We start from the raw sequence: 17,938 nt of genomic DNA, 5'->3' as shown, positions 1-17,938 counted from the left end.
ACACTGGCCACAGCCAAGCACCCAAAGGGCTACTTTACGTAGCGGTTTCACAAGTGAGTGTTCAAAATGCATCCTCACCCCTCGCATGCACAGTAAGCAACACAGCCGCTGCTGCCAGCAGGCTTCCTACAGTATCTGCACACAAAAACAACACCTTTTGAAGAAGAGACAGATAGCCTACTCGTTCAAAACTTTTAGTTTCAGCTCCTATAATTCAATTCTTGAATTATTACTAGCTAAAAACTAGTAATTTCCTATACAAACATGTTTCCTACTTTAAGGTTTCCTACTTTAAGGTAGGTATGTTGGGTCAGGTAGGGTTGGGTCGGTCAGGTTCGGGCAGAATTTGACAACTCTAGCCTAGAACCCTTTTTTTAGAAGAACCACGTTTAAATTTAGAACGGGTACACATTATTGTGTATCATTATTTTATGCTTTAACTATTGAAAAATAGCAGATATACAAGCTCACAGCGTGGCACAGAGTGCTGCGCTGTGAGCTTGTAGATCTGCTATTTTAGAAAAATCGTGAAAATTAGAATTTTGACCCGATTCTATAAGTGTCTTTTGAATCCTTCTAAGATTTTTTGAAAAACCTGTGTTTCTATGCCAACAATCTGGCCAGCCATTGTCAAAGAAAAGGTCCTTTTCACTTAAATGGACTACTATGTCAGTGGTTCTCAAACCTTTTCATGTGAAGGACCCCCAAAATGATATTTATTTGGCCATGGACCCCCCATCTCAAAATATTTAGTTCCAGGGACCCCCCAGAAGCAAATATTTGAGTTACAAACGTTGGCTTTGAAAATACATATATCTTCAAAGATTTGCACACATTTTCACAACTTTTTCCAAAAAATAGCAGATCTACAAGCTCGCAGTGAGCTTGTATATCTGCTATTTTTCACTGGTTAAAGCATTCAATAATTCTAGGCCTAAAGCCCTTTGCACACAGGCGCGTTTATCCGCACGGATAAAACGGACAATTTCATTTTTTTAAAAGAAAACAATGATTCTCTACGACCTCATGCACACCGGAACCGAATTAGCCGTAAGACGAGTGGCTGCGGCTATGCGTTTTCTTCTCGATCGAACCCAGTTCGATTTGTGCGTCTTCGTGCGTCTAAAAAAAAACTCATCACTCCTTTTATGACTACTTTTGGGATCCGCAGCGCCGTTTCCGCACAGCATTGCACACCAAATCCAATGCGTTTTATCCATGCAGCAAAAAAAAAAAAAAAACGCAACTGTCCTGTGTGCAAAGGGCTTAAGTCTGTTCTTGAGAGACTACTATGTCAGTGGTTCTCAAACCTTTTCATGTGAAGGACCCCCAAAATTATATTTATTTGGCCATGGACCCCCCCATCTCAAAATATTTAGGTCCAGGGACCACCCAGAAGCAAATATTTGAGTTACAAACGTTTGCTTTGAAAATACATATCTTCAAAGATTTGCACACGACTTTTTCAAAAATAGCAGATCTACAAGCTCGCAGCTGTGAGCTTGTATATCTGCTATTTTTCACTGGTTAAAGCGTTCAATAATTCTAGGCCTTAAATGGGTTTTAAAGAACTGTTGTGTTCCTCCTGCAGATCAAGGAGTGTGCGGCGGAGGAGCGGGGGAAGGGCTACCTGGTCTCCTGCCTGGTGGAGCACCGGGGGAACATCAGTGAGTACCAGTGCAACCAGTACATCACCAAGATGACCAGCATCGTGTTCAGCGACTACCGCCTCATCTGTGGCTTCATGGACAAGTGTCGTGACGACATCAACGCGCTGCACTGCGGCAGCATCACCACCGGAGAGAAGGTATGGACCTCTTTTTAAACCTCGTTCAGACCTGGAACGCAATTCTGTCACGGTTAGATTTTATCCACTTTTAACCATTATTATATGATTTAACTATTGAGAAATAGCAGTTATACAAGCTCACAGAGTACAGAGGCACAGAGTAGATCTGCTATTTTTGAAAAATCGTGAAAATCTGTGCAAGTCTTTGAATATTTTTGAGCCGATTCTATGAATGTCTTCTAAATCCTTCTTCTAAATCAGTGGTTCTGAAGTTTTATCATGTATTTTATATATATTTGGCCGCGGACCCACAACACGATGGTTTAGTGATGAGTCATCATTTTTCACAGTTTTTTGGGTGTTTTTGGGAGCCATTTCTAGCCCAAGGAAAGATTTTTGTGCAAAACAAATGCTTTCAATGGATTCAGAATCATGACAATCCCCTAGTTAGACCCCTCACATCCTACTTAAAGCAGATTTTTTTCTGGGTATTTTCCTCCTGTATAGAAAGTCGATGGGAGCCCAACTTGATATGGATATTATATGGGTAAACATCAAAATAAAGTTTGGTACCCAAGGCTAAAATCCATCGTTAGGTCCTAAAGAAGCCTCAAAAAACGTTCTGCGCTTTTATCCGCTTCGTTTCGGTAATGTCAAAAACCAGCGTTAAGCAACTGAGCTTTACAGAGGAGAAGCTGGATAAAGAAACTCTGGTTGCAAAATCTAACTTCTAGCAACATGTTTTAACTTTCGGATTTCGATGGCGGGTGGAGACACGGGGTGTGGGGGTGTTGGTCGCAAAAAAACAAAACTTAATAATATGATGTTGTGATAAGGGCTTATCAGAAAAGGACACAGACTGGTCCCATCTCATGACAGCTATAGCGTACAGTAAGTACGTCCTTTAGAAAGACACTGAATCCATGTCTACTCTCAGCCATGCCAATACTCACTGCAAAGTCCTTCTGGACACACTCCAGCTCAGTGTACTAATTGGCCATTAACAAATTGGCACCAGTTGTCTCTATGGAGAATGGAAAAAATAAAATAAAAAAAGAATCCCATTTTAATACAACGTTTCACATGACTAAAAGCATAGTCCAAAAAAAACAAAACAGAAATGTCGCTGATGAAAGAAAATGTCATCTTTATCAGGGGTACATTCTCCCACTGCTACTGCGGCTGTGCCAGAGCTAAAATCACATAAGCCTGTTGGCCATGGCCTAATTGTGGGATATGGGGTCGTGATAAGAACACATCGCAATTAAGACTCTCCGCGAATTATTTATTCCTCAGCTGGATCCAATCCTCCGTTTTCATTATCAGGAATTTGCCACGCTGGCTTATTTGAATTTATATGAGCTTCCCCGCGCCTGATTGTCTGTGAATTGACGACGTCTGTTAGCCACTTATTAGCCTGGGGTCCCTATTTTACAGTAGGTATGTCATTAGGTGAACATAAATAAATAATTAAAGATTTCAGTTTATTTTGATAACTAAAGGCAGTGGCTCAGGGGTAGAGTGGCCCGGATGGGAACCGTGAGCTTCCCAGTTCGATCCCGGGCTCTCCCTGAGTTTGTGTCGAAGTGTCTTTGAGCAAGACTCTGAACCCCTAGTTCAGGGTTCCCCAATTAGTTTTCCCCAAGGGCCGAATCATGTCTAGGGTACCAAGTCGAGGGCCACAGCATTGCAGGGGACGACGGTGGCGTTCCTGCTACTCCAGCGACAGTTCAGATATTGTCGTTGTCGGGTGAAAATCTTCTATGTCCAAAACTGTTCGTTTTGCATTTATCACTTTAAAAATGATTTAATCTAGTGAAAACAGCAGATCTACAAGCACACAACGCCTCGCGGTGCGATGCGTTGTGTGCTTGTAGATCTGCTGTTTTCTAGGGGTGTGCGATATTATCGATATGGCAATACATCGCGATCATGTATTTGGCGATACTGTATCGATCATTCAGGCCGCCCTATCGCGATACTTTTGGAGGAAAAAAAAAGAACATAACATGCGGTAATCAATGGGCTCTAATCCTCGCTCTGTGTGTGTGTGTGTGAGAGAGAGAGAGAGACAGAGAGAGAGAGAGAGAGTGGAATCAGTGGAGGGAGGAGCGTGTGTGTGTGTGTGCGTGTGCGTGCATGCGTGCGTGACTCACGTTGAACAAGAACAACAAACGATAATTCCAAATAAAGTCCATGGCCATGGGAGTAGTAGATATGGACAGCACTTGTTGAACCTGGCACTTGTTGTCCAGGATAGCATTTTTAGTTCCCTTAAAACGACAAGTTCTACCGGAGCTAGCTTACACGCTTAGCATTAGCCTGACTGACTTCTTCTTCTTTCGAGTTTATTGGCGGTTGGCAACCCTTTGAGGGTGCATTACCGCCACCAACTGGACTGTATAGTGTGGAACTAGAGCTTGTACAGCAAACCAATAAACAAAAAGGAAAAAACAGATATATAAAACATCTTTGGCAGGCACTAACACATTTCTTGACTCTCTTTTCTCCTCCAAATAAATTTGCCTAAATTAAATAGGCCTATTATTGATTCTGCTTTTAAAGAAATATGCTATTAACCAAGTAAGCAGAAATGTTATTGAATATAATTGAAAGAGAGTGACATGGTGTGTTTTTTGCCTTGAAAATAATCAATGGCAATATTGCCTGTCTGAATGGGAAACTTTTTTTTCATTAGGAGGAATTTCCAATGTTCAGTTAATTCAATGTATGTATTTTAAGCTCGACAATTTTTTTTTAATTCTTTTGAATTTTGCAATATATCGCAATAGTATCGCAATAGTATCGTATCGCAATAGTATCGCAATGTATCGTGATGTATTGTATCGTGAACCAAGTATCGTGATGAGTATCGCATCGCGAGATTCTTGCCAATATCCACCCCTACTGTTTTCACTACTATTGTGAGATGGCCTTGAATGATAAAGCAGGGCTTTACTTTGCGAAAGAACGTGCACATTTTATACGAGGTTTCCACCCGGCAACGACGATATATACTAGTGTTGTTGCTGCTCTTATACCACCATTATTACTGGGGTTGTAGCGGGCCGCCTATTGGGGAACCCTGCCCTAGTTGCTCCCGGTGAGCAGGTTGGTGCTAAAAAAATGACGATAAGATTGCGTCCAGCTGTGCATAATTGTGAATCATGGAGCAGAGTAGGAAGACGAGGACGAGAATTATAATGCATCTCTGAAAACACAATTGCGTGTCGTTTATTATTTCCACGGGTTGTATTTTCTCAGAGCACAGCTCTGCTGTATCAAAAGAGCTATGTTGTCAGCTGCACTGACGCTCTGACAGACCCGTCGCTAAATGACTAGACCGGGATTTCTCAGCCCCTACGAGCGCTCAACTTGAGTCAAAATAAACTAAACTACTTCACTGCTCACCAAAGCAAATGTAGTTTTGCGTTGTTGAAAGTCTATTTTCTGCGGTGGGAAACCTCTCAGCACCCCACCCACTCTGTATAATACATTATTTTTGTCATAAAATAAAACGCACCCACCTCGAGACACTCAGCGGCCACCGCAGACACAACGGTTCACAACCCGGAAATAAGCGGCGTTCGAGTTGGATGCGTTTTATTTCATGACAATCAAGGCAACATTCAAGTCACGTTAACTGGTTTTATTTTGAAGTCTACTTACAAGTCGTAGGAAGTAAGATGGACTCAATTGGTCAATGTTTTTCTTTACAGCCAATTTGGCATTGGTAACTACAAGCTCGCGTTGTGAACTTATTAAATCAGCCATATCGAGAGAGAGAGAGAGAGAGAGAGAGATCATAATGAATATTGTATTCTATTTGTATGTTCAATATTGTTTTGTTAGAATTATTTTCTTTTTTTCACTGCACTTGATGCTTTGGCAATATTGTAATTGTTACATTCATGCCAATAAAGCTATTTGAATTGAAATTGAGAGAGAGAGAGAGAGAATTCAATCTCAAATGTTACTCATGGTAACATTTGAGGAAATATAAATTAGACATTCAAGGTTTCCACCCGACAGCAAGAATATATGCTTTTGCAATGCTTCAGTGTAAATAATGGGCCAACTGGATGACAAGTGTGCATGTTGGTGTTGGTTTGTAAAGCTGTCAGCCTGGTTTGCAGTTGACTGGACTGGCCTGGCTCCCCCGTGTTCACAGACATGGACACAGTTCCACATGATGTTTGTGCTGTCCGGTGGAAACCTTGTATGTACATAAATAAAATAAAATTACTTTTAAGGACAAGGAGGGGGAAAAAAGAACTTGTGTCCCAAATCTCCCAAATCTCCCAATGTATCCAATGTAGTTATTATGACTTTGTCACCAGCTCTTGTTAATACTTTTAAGATTTATTTTTGTGCGTTTGTTCCTTTATTGATAGGACAGTAGACTGACTGAATGTGGAGAGAGATGGGGAGTGACACGCATTGGTTCAATATTTATAAAAAAGGACAAACACTTAAAGGGGAAGAACTTTTTTTTGGAAAATGATGATGTCACAAGACGATGGATTCTGAACTTCCCACAGCTCTCCTAGGAGACTTAGACTGAGTAGAAAAAAATTGTGATATTTTATCATGAATATTAGTGATGACCTATTATATGAAGACAGGTTGAAAAGTGGTGAACTACTCCTTTAACCATCTTCACTTTCACTTTGGAACCCATGCTGCTGAATCTGCCACCGGGAAACATAGAACGAAGACAAATGAAAATGGCCTGTTAAAGGCTAATGGAAGACAAGGTATTATTCACTAGATATAGTTAATAGTGACCTATGGATCATGTCAGTCTCAATCTGAACCCCCTGTGTTTGACCAGTCGATCTGAACTCACACACACGACATTAACCGTTGGAATATGAAGAGAGAGGGATGGAGCCAGTTTTTCCTCACTTTTCCCAAATTTAAGTTGTTTATATTTGCGTTTTTTTTTTTAACTCATCATTACTGTAAAGCGGTGGAGTTTCGGAGTTAATGCTCGTGCGTGGACCTAACAAGTGTGCATATAGTTTGGGTGCGCACATCCCTGGGTATTTTTAACCCATTTAGGCCTACACTTAAGCTTGTAGATCTGCTATTTTTGAAAAATCGTGAAAATGTGTGCACATTTTTGGAGCTGTGTGAAACACAGGCTCCCTATACGTAGCTTTGTGGGTCTGTCTGTCTGTGTGTCTGTGTGTGTGTCTGTATGTAGCCTGACTTCGGCACGCTACTAGTCCCACAGTTTTGCCACCACACACTCGCGCCATATGTCAAATCGACCGGCTTACTCGGGAATAGTGGGCTAGTAACTTGCTAAGAGAAAGGTTCAATAGTTTAATTGATATTAATTTATTAGTGAATTAATTTTCCCCATTGACTTATAATGGCAATCGCAAAAACTCACATTCAATTATTTGTCTCTCGCAAACCATAGGGGCTAGAGTTTCAAGACTTGGAGAGGAGGTTCATAATGGTTTCAAGGATTAAATAAAAAATAATTGTGTCATTTGGCCGCATGGTGGCGCCATAACACCCCACTTTACGTTTTGGCCTGTAACTCTTGAACCGTAGGTCGGAAAATTAAAAATATTTTTTCCCTGGATTCCTTGGGTCATGACGCATCTCCCCATATAGGCCACGCCCATTTGCGCCATGATAGATTTTCCGCCATCTTGAATTTTCTCCAAAACACACTTTTTGCTCCTTTTCCTACATATTTTCTTCAAATGTCACACAAATCGGTACACACACACACACACACACACACACACACACACACACACACACACACACACACACACACACACACACACAGCTCCACTTCACACGGGTGTGATTTTTTAATATATATTTTTCAAAGCAGACTTTTGTAACTCAAATCTCTGCTTCTGGGGGGTCCCTGGAACAACATATTTTGAGATGGGGGTCTGCGGCCGAATAAATGTAATTTTGGGGGTCCTTGACAAGACATTAACAAGTTTGAGAACAGCTGATTTAGAGGAAGGATTTATAAGTTTGGTCAAAGATCGGGACAAAGATATTCAAAGACTTGCACACATTTTCACGATTTTCCAAAAATAGCAGATCTACCAGCTCGCAGGACGGCACTCGGTGCCGCGCTGTGAGCTTGTATATCTGCTATTTTTCAATAGTTAAAGCATAAAATAATGGTTAAAGTGGTTCAAATCTAATGCGACGCGGCGCGTTCCAGGTATTTGAGAGTTAAGCGACGATAGCTGATTTACAAGCTCTCAATGCGTCCCGCCGCAGCGCATTGTGAGAGACATGTCTGGCTGCAGACCACAGATTAGGGGGGCGGATTGTGTGAGGGATGCTATTGGATAGTATGAGAATGACTCAATCCGCCCCCTGGAATCTCAATCCACCCCCTATGACGTTGCACGGACGGGGCGGAAGTCTGGTGAGGGAAATGTTTCAGAGTCCTGCTGGACTTAGAAGAAAAACTGATAAGCCGTTTTTCTTCTGAGTCCTGCTGGACTTAGAAGAAAAACGGCTTGTGAGGGAAATGTTTCAGAGTCCTGCTGGACTTAGAAGAAAAACGGCTGGTGGGCCCGGGGGGTCCCTGGAGGGGGTCCCCGGGCGGCGGTGCTCGGAGGCCCGCCAGGGACCACCGGGGACCGCCGCTGGTGGTCCCCGGTGGTCCCTGGAGGTCGCCAGGCCCGGTTTTCGGGGCCTGGCGCCGGCCCTGGGGGTCCGCGGGGGTCCGCGATGGCACCATCGTGTGCGGGGCGGCGAGCCGGTTCCGACGGTACCAGGCTCGAGCGCGAGGCCCAAAGGGCGGTTGAATAGGAGCCTAAAGCGTTTGGCGAGCTTGGGTATCTGCTATAGATGCGAGATTTTTTCTAAGTCCAGAATATCCACAGGTCCCCATGGAGCTTGCTGGTATAGAGGCCGGCGCTGGGTGGAGTGTGGCCGAGGAGGGAGCCCCTAGTCGGCCTAGAGGGTGTGGAGGGTCGGCCCTGGTGCTCTGGAGCTCCGAGCTCCAGGCTCCCTGGCTCAGTGCCCACTTTAAGCACTGACTAACACTAAAAGGCAGGGGCAGGGGAGACAAGCTCAGGGGGTCCCCGGGACCTCCAGAGAACCAGGGACCACCTTTTGCATCCCAAACCCGAGTAGAGACACCCATCTGGGCCACTTTCCGCCCAGCACCAGCATACTCGACCACCTCCGGAGCTCCAGGGCCGGGGGGGCAGCGCCGTCGCCGGCCTGCCCCACCGAGAGTGCCCCCCAGGTCGGCCTCGAGCGGCGAGGGGCCGGCCCCTGGGCCCTGGAGCTCCGAGCTCCAGGCTCCCTGGCTCTCTCCCACCCTCCCTCCTTTGAAAAACTCTCCAGAGCAAAGTGGGACCTTCCTCCATCAGAGTTCCAGGGGGCGGATTGAGTCATTCTCATACTATCCAATAGCATCCCTCACACAATCCGCCCCCTAACATACTATCCAATAGCATCCCTCACACAATCCGCCCCCTAATCTGCTGTGGTCTGCAGCCAAACCCACTTGCATTGTGAGCTTATCGGCTATTGTCGCTATACTTCTGTGTGACAGTCTTTTACAAGGATTTGTTCATGAAACATCTACCAATTCTTAGTGTGGAGATAGGAGGTTTATGTGCTTGTGTGCAGACGGCATGAGGACGTTTGCCTGGCTGTGGCTGGTCTCTCCACTAGAGATGGGTTTCTGTGAGGTTTGCCTGGTTATGGCTGGTCTCTCCACTAGAGATAGGTTTCTGTGAGGTTTGCCTGGCTGTGGCTGGTCTCTCCACTAGAGATAGGTTTCTGTGAGGTTTGCCTGACTGTGGCTGGTCTCTCCACTAGAGATAGGTTTCTGTGAGGTTTGCCTGACTGTGGCTGGTCTCTCCACTAGAGATAGGTTTCTGTGAGGTTTGCCTGGCCGCTCTCCAGTGTCTATTTACTCTCTCTACATGATGGCTCTCAGCCACATAGCAGCAACAACAACAACAACAACATTCTGCTTTTGCCTCTCGGATATTTTTAATCTCTTGGTCTTCTTCACTTTTCCCTATATATATATTGGGACTTTTCTTAATGTGATTAATCACATCACAATCATTTTTACTTTATGGGGCTGTGCGATCAAACAAATCATATTACCTATCTATAAATATGATTATGTGTTAATATTTAATATTTTTAAGTGTAGCAACAGTGAAAACGGCACATTAAAAGATAAAGGGTAAACTGTGCTCTTATTGTACATTCCACAGACCAGAAGAGAGAGGCCACGTTGGGGTGTTTAGACAGATATCTTGTGTTGTGTTTTTAGGCGGTTGTTGTGTTCCCACTCAAACGAGCACTTGCCCCAGTCGGGCAACCTGAAAGTAAACTCAACCAAAGTTTTATTTACCTGCCAGGGGCAGGTGGGCAACCCTTCGTGTCAATGCCTGCTAAATGTCCTGTTCTTTTTAAGATACAGGATTAATGAATAATGCTGCTCCAAAATGATGCTGCCGGTCTTATTTGCAGGGAATACCATCTAAATGTTAAATGGTACATTTATATATAGCACCTTTATCCAAGGCGCTTTACAATGATTGCATTACACACACACACACACACACACACACACACACACACACACACACACACACACACACACACACACACACACACACACACACACACACACACACACACGTACACACACACACACACACATTCATACACCGATGGCAGAGGAAACCATGCAAGGCACCAACCTGCTCACCAGGAGCAACTAGGGGTTCAGAGTCTTGCTCAAGGACACTACGACATTAACCTTGTCTCTGTCTGTTTGTCTGTGTCTCTCTCTATATATCTCCCCCTCTCTATCTCTTTCTTAATGGTACTGTAATTGGTGCATTTGTATAGCGCCTTCATCCAAGGCGCTTTACAGAGATTGTGCACATTCATACACCGATGGCAGAGGAAACCATTTAACCCATTCAGAACGGGTACACTATATCGTGTATCATTATTTTATGCTTTAACTGTTGTAAAATAGCAGATATACAAGCTCGCAGCGCGGCACCGAGTGCCGCGCTGCGAGCTTGTAGATCTGCTATTTTTGAAAAATCGTGAACATTAGAATTTTGACACGATTCTATAAGTGTCTTTTGAATCCTTCTAAGATCTTTTGAAAAACCTATGTTTCTATGTCAGCAAATCTGGCTAGCCATCGTCAAAGAAAAGGTCCTTTTCACTTAAATGGAGCTCAGTTAAGTCTGTTCTTGAGAGACTACTGTGTCAGTGGTTCTCAAACCTTTTTCATGTGAAGGACCCCCAAAATGATATGTATTTGGCCACGGACCCCCATCTCAAAATATCTAGTTCCAGGGACCACCCCCAGAAGCAAAATATGAGTTACAAACGTTCGCTTTGAAAATACACATATTCAAAGATTTGCACATATTTTCACGACTTTTTCAAAAATAGCAGATCTACAAGCTCGCAGCGCGGCACGACTTTTTCAAAAATAGCAGATATACAAGCTCGCAGCGCGGCACTCGGTGCCGCGCTGCGAGCTTGTATATCTGCTATTTTTCAATAGTTAAAGCATAAAATAATAATACTCAATAATGTGTACCCGTTCTGAATAGGTTATTAAATGGTTTCCTCTGCCATCGGTGTGTGAGCTTGTATATCTGCTATTTTTCACTGGTTAAAGCATTCAATAATTCTAGGCCCTAAATGGGTTAAAGCACCTCATCATCGGGAGCAATTAGGGAGGGGTTCAGCTTCTTCTTGCTCAAGGACACTTCGACGTTAACCCTGTCCCTCTGTCTCTCTCTCCAGGACATCCACTCCCAGGGCGGGGTGATAGCGTGTCTAGAGAAGGGTCTGGTGCGGGAGGCGGAGGAGCAGACCGGAGTTCTGTCCATCAAGGAGGAGTGTAAGAAGAGCATCATGCGCGTGGCCGAGCTCTCCTCCGACGACTTCCATCTGGACCGATACCTCTACTTCTCCTGCAGGGACGACCGCGAGAGGTTCTGCGAAAACGTGAGGCTTAACTTATTCTATTCTACTAGCCCTTCTTACCCGTTCAAGGATATGAGCTCTGAAATGATGTGCAGTGTGTGGGTTATGGGATGTGCACTGTGCACAAAGTATATGTGAGGGATGGAAAGTAACTTTAACTGGTGCTTGCATGATAACATGTAGGAGCATCAATGTAAGAAATACCCGTTTCGTTTAATGCCCCCCCCCCCCCCCCCCCCCCCCCCACAGGAGAAACGCTGTGATAGACAGACACTCAGACAGACAGACAGACAGACAGACAGACATTTGGAAAATTATATGTTTGATAACCAGTGGTTCTCAACCTTTAGTCCTATTTGAACTAGGGGTGGGTGATATGGAAAAAATACAATATCACAATATTTTCCCAAGCTGTATCACGATACATGATTTTATCATGATTCTTTTTCAAGTTGGTTTTTATGGTTATTTTTCAAGTTACTTGACAAAAAATAGACTCTCTGGGTTCCTTTTGGGAGGTCTAAATTGAAGTTTACAAGTATGTAACTCTGACAGTATACAAATGAAACCAAATGGACCCTTACGGGTCCATTTGGTTTCATTTGTATACTGTCAGAGTTAAGTGGAGACCTTGACATTTTAAAGTTTGAGAACTACTGATTTAGACCAAAATGCAGGTTTAAATTGAATTCTGCAATGAATCTCTGTATTAAACGATCCAAGGCTCCCTCAGTTGTATCACGATATATGTACGATACCTCTGAAAAGGCATATCTTGGAGACATTGTATCGTCTCATCGATAATTATCACCATAATGCCCACCCCTAATTTGAACTGGATTGTAGGAGTTGAGGAATTCAATATTGTTTCGACACGGTTCCACAGATAAATATATTGAAAATGGCCGATCTACAGGCTCACAACGCCTCACACAGTACTAACCAAGAGGGCGATAGCAAGAGGGTGCAAAAGACCCGTACTTCCCGTTTCTGCATGACGTAGGGGGGACACCTTTTTAGGAGGCGGAAGCAGGTTGGAGTCTATTCATTTACAATGAGAGAGCTAACGTGAACACAGATCAAAATAATAGTTCGGAAGCTATGCTCACTGAACTAAATATTGGACCCGATCATCACAAGCCACATAATATTAACAAAATTGTCATACTAAAGTGGCTTTTTTCATCGACACAACAAAGGAGAAAATCAACTTTATTATTGCTCTTTAGCTGTCCCAGCAACACACTCTTGCGGGATCTATAGCACCAGTAAACAGGACGTGCGCGAGATTTGCAGTCAGAGCCGGCGCCCACTTAGGAGTCAATTTGTAGGATTTGTGTACCATGTCGCACTCTAGTGGATCCAATGAGGATGAGCTATCTTCATTATTAAATATCTTTGGTACTAATCACAGTACATTTCCTGGTTTTCACAAATGAGCGCAGCTGCGCGACAGCGCCTTCCTCTGACTCATTGGGGCTTGTTTGGGAAAAACAGGAAATGCACTGAGATTCCGAGACTTTTATTGGAAAAAATCTGGACTTGCACATTCCGGAGATCTTCCTGATGGATAGAGAACACTTTGGAGCAAGAAGGGAAGAACCTTAATAAGGGGTTGACACTAAGGTCTCAGAGGCACTTGCCCATCGGGCAAGTACTAAGTCATGTTCTACTTGCCCGAAGGTAATGCCCACTTGCCCGAAAAGTAAATCGTCCATTATAAAATGATAGGTACGATTTTAATTACCGCTCAATTTAACACTTATTTCTTTACTTTCTGGGGCTGTGCGATAAAATGTCATACCTCAATACCTCCAAATCCGAATACCAAATACTTTAGCTATGATTGAATATGTCTATGGTTTCACACTTGTTATTTTTAAATGTAGCAACAGTAAAAACAGCACATTATAGGTAAATAGAGCTCTTATTTATTTTCCACAGACCAGAAGACACAGCACACTGGCCACGTTCAGGTGTTTAGACAGATAGCTTGTGTTGTGTTTATAGACATTAAGTGTCCCCTCTCATTGATTGATTGATTGATTGATTGATTGATTGATTGAAGAATTTATTAGAAGTTTGCAATAGAAAAAAAGTACAGTTTCATGACAGTACAAATCACTGGTACAAGGTCAACTAAAAGGAGATCCTAGAAAGCCGAGGCTTATTTCCACAGGAACCACACTTTAAGTATCTCATATAAGTGCTCAAATGAGCACTTGCCCGGTCGGGCAACCTGAAAGCCAACTTCACCTGCCCTGACGTTTTATTTACCTGCCGGGGGCAGGTGGGCAAGCCTTAGTGTCAATGCCTGAGACTTATATTTTTCATATGTGCATGTTTGGAGCAGTAAGGGGATCAAGCGGGTTCACCGACAGTCCATGGGCTATGTCCTTTATAAAAGTCCTGTTACGTGCCTTAGGCCTGTGACGATTCATTTTTTCCCGATTCGATTTCGATTCATAGGGTGACGATTCGGTTATATCACGATTATTGCGTTTTCCTGCGATATGCGATTCGAATCACGATTATTGCGATTTTTCCCCAAAAATTACATATTTTCTATATTGAAACATTTTAAAACAATTCTAAACAATATAAAACATTAAAAGTTGAATCATATACTTCAAATCAATGCAGCCAAATAAAGTCAGTCAATCTTTCTGACATTTATTTCAGCCAAAGTGCCAGTGGTACAACATTACAACAACATGTTCCTGGTCAAGATGCCAGAAAACACAGAACACAACAGTCATAAAAACATTAAAAAAGATCGCTGTGCTGCAGGCCTACAGCACTGTGCTAGCTTTAGCCATAACATGACATCCTCATGACCTAAAACTGTTCCTTTAGGACCTGTACTTACTCTGACTGAAAGTGGTTATTTCACCAAATTCACCTTCAGGTGAATTTCACCTGAAAAAAAAAAAAAAAGTTTTTTTTTTTTTTTTTTTTTTTTTATAAATAAATAAAATCTGGAAAATCGATTCTGAACTTTGAAAATCGATTAATTGAATCGCCAGCATTAACATCACGATAATATAGTGAATCGATTTTTTTGCACAGGCCTAACGTGCCTTATTATTTATGGCTAGGTCTCCACCCACAGTTTGGTAACCACCGAACAGCCTTCCTGAGACCAAACAGTTGAGGGCTTGACAGTGACAGGGATTCACTCTACACACACACACACACACACACACACACACACACACACACACGCACACACACGCGCACACACACACACACACACACACACACACACACACACACACACACACACACGCACACGCACATGCACACGCCCACAACTGGATGACTAAACTGGATATAAATTGGAAAAAAAAGAATGAGAAATGTTAATCAGAAAGGAACACAAAACAAACAAAACAAGTGTTTATCTGTGATTTCCAGACCCCAGCCGGAGAGGGACGCGTCTACAAGTGTCTTTTCAACCACAAATTTGAAGAGGCCATGTCTGAGAGGGTAAGGGAGCAATCATCTGCAAAATGACTTTCCTCCAAACACAGCAGTTCCATCATGTGAGCACAGGGACAATGCTGCTGCTATTGTTGTTGTTGTTGTAACCCATTTAGAACAGGTACACATTATTGTGTATCATTATTTTATGCTTAAACTATTGAAAAATAGCAGATATACAAGCTCACAGCGCGGCACCGAGTGCCGCGCTGCGAGCTTGTAGATCTGCTATTTTTGAGAAATCGTGAAAATTAGAATTTTGACCCCGATTCTATAAGTGTCTTTTGAATCCTTCTAAGATTTTTTTTGAAAAACCTATGTTTCTATGTCAGCAATCTGGCTTAGCCATCGTCAAAGAAAAGGTCCTTTTCACTTAACTGGAGCTCAGTTAGTTCTTGAGAGACTACTATGTCAGTGGTGCTCAAACCTTTTCATGTGAAGGACTCCCAAAATGATATTTATTTGGCCAGGGACCACCATCTCCAAATATTTAGTTCCAGGGACCACCCAGAAGCAAAATTTGAGTTACAAACGTTCGCTTTGAAAATACATATATTCAAAGATGTGCACACATTTTCACGACTTTTTCAAAAATAGCAGATCTACAAGCTGGCAGCGCGGCATCTCACATGGTGAGATATACAAGCTCACCATGTGAGCTTGTATATCTGCTATTTTTACTGGTTAAAGCATTCAATAATTCTAGGACTAAATGGGTTAATGGAAACACCATTCATTCTCCCATGTTATTTCTTTTCTCTTTTCGTTCCCCGCCCCCAAGCATGTGTCGTCTTCCTCCAATTGTGGAAAAAGTTAAAGCAGCAAAGCCATAACGTAGAAACACCCCGTCACGAGTAAATGCATCAAAATATCATTGCTGTCGGGTATAGACCAGAATAGACCTTCCAGAAAAATGCAGACTAAAATCCTTGATTATGTGGACTAAACACATTCATTATGCAGGCAAAAATCCTTGATTTGATATGGTGAAATTGCAGAACGTTGCGAAATATGGAAAAGTTTTGAAATATGTGACATGCAAAATATGCGGGGGTTTATGTGACATGACATTTTCATATTGTCCCATCCCTAATTCAAACCCACAACCTCTGTGATGGTGGGCATGGAGCGGCTGATTATTAATATTTTTTCATCTTGCTACAACGTCACACAAACGTATATTATATACAAGGTTGTTTGTGCGTCTGCAACTTTTGCTGAATCTGAACGTATCCCTCCAAGGGATGGGATGATAAGCGATATTATCGTTTATCGCGATAAAAAACACTCGCGATAATCATATCGTGGAGATTTAATATATATCGTGATATCGTCCTCCGTCATGCACTGGGATCAATTCACCTTTTATTTGCTGAGCTGCATATCCGGTACCATTTAAACCCTCTATAACTGGTAGAAGGTACTTATAATATACGTACTTGATGCAGTCTTTTTTTCACTCTCTATTAAATGTCTTTGCCAAAAAATAGCCGATCTACAAACTACAAGCTTGTAGATCTGCTATTTTTTGGCAAATGTTCCCGCTCCAGGATAATGGATTTTGATTATTAGCCCTATTCACGGCCCGCCCACTCAGCAAATTTCTCAGCAACTTCCTGGTGCTGACATCAGTTTAGAAGGGGAAACTATAACAGCAATAGCTGGACTTAAAGCCAACAAATCATTATTTTGAACGGTAAAGTAAATTATAATGCTTTCTGCCTTTTACTATGTTGTGTTCTTGATCATGCTAGCCTTATTTTATACTTTACTATTCGGAAATTGCATTAAATTTGCGATTTCTGTGTTAACTCTATGGGCTTTTAGCAGGGGTTTCCCCTTCAAAACGTGACTTCAGCAGCAGGGGGATGCTGAGTGGGCGGGCCGTGAATAGGGCTAATTGCGATAATATCGTAAATCGCGATTTCTTTTTGTCACAATAATCGTGATATGACACTTTCACATCGTAACATCCCTAATCCCTCCTCCTCCCTCCCACCAGTGTCGAGAGGCGCTGACCACCAGACAGAAGCTGATCGCTCAGGACTACAAGGTCAGCTACTCGCTGGCCAAGGCCTGCAAGTCTGACCTGAGGAAGTACCGCTGCAGTGTGGACACCAACATGCCCCGGGCCCGCGAGGCGCGCCTATCCTACCTGCTGCTGTGTCTGGAGTCCGCCGTGCACAGAGGTACGTGGGCCTGTCACAATTATTACACCAGTAAGACTCCCTAATCGGGAGATAAGCGACTGTCAGGTGGCAGCGTGATTTTAGGCCAAAATCTGTAGGAGCAGTGTCCAAAAATCGGCCTGATGGTGGCGCTATATGGGACAGATCCATGTTGATGAGATGAGTGTAGATACTGTGTACCGATTTGCGTGATTTTAGGGCAAAATCTGTAGGAGCCGTGTCCAAAAATGTGTTTGAAAAAATCAGGCTGATGGTGGCGCTATAAGGGACAGATCCTTGTTGATGACATGAGTGTAGACATACTGTGTAACGATTTGCGTGATTTTAGGGCAAAATCTGTAGGAGCAGTATCCAAAAATGTGTTTTAAAAAATCGGCCTGAAGGTGGCGCTAAATGGGACAGATCCATGTTGATGACATGAGTGTAGAGCAAGTGTAGAGCAAGTGTGTAGCGATTTGCGTGATTTTAGGGATTTGTGACAGACTGA

General features: G+C 42.9%; 1 protein-coding gene across 1 annotated transcript in view; it reads left to right on the top strand.

Annotated features, from left to right (window-relative positions):
* Positions 1-17,938, top strand: part of LOC308293692 (Golgi apparatus protein 1-like) — a gene marked incomplete at its 5' end in the record, with an annotated part of 112,108 nt that overhangs the window by 40,383 nt on the left and 53,787 nt on the right. The window contains 4 exons of the mRNA XM_080736287.1: positions 1,592-1,807; positions 11,597-11,800; positions 15,197-15,268; positions 17,265-17,451. Of these exons, the coding sequence (XP_080592413.1) occupies positions 1,592-1,807; positions 11,597-11,800; positions 15,197-15,268; positions 17,265-17,451 (679 nt within the window). The remainder of the gene's footprint in view (positions 1-1,591; positions 1,808-11,596; positions 11,801-15,196; positions 15,269-17,264; positions 17,452-17,938) is intronic.

This window comes from Nannobrachium achirus, assembly GCF_963921795.1.
Source record: "Nannobrachium achirus genome assembly, chromosome: 11".
Classification (NCBI taxonomy): domain Eukaryota; kingdom Metazoa; phylum Chordata; class Actinopteri; order Myctophiformes; family Myctophidae; genus Nannobrachium; species Nannobrachium achirus.
This window is presented reverse-complemented; position numbering and strand designations above follow the sequence as displayed.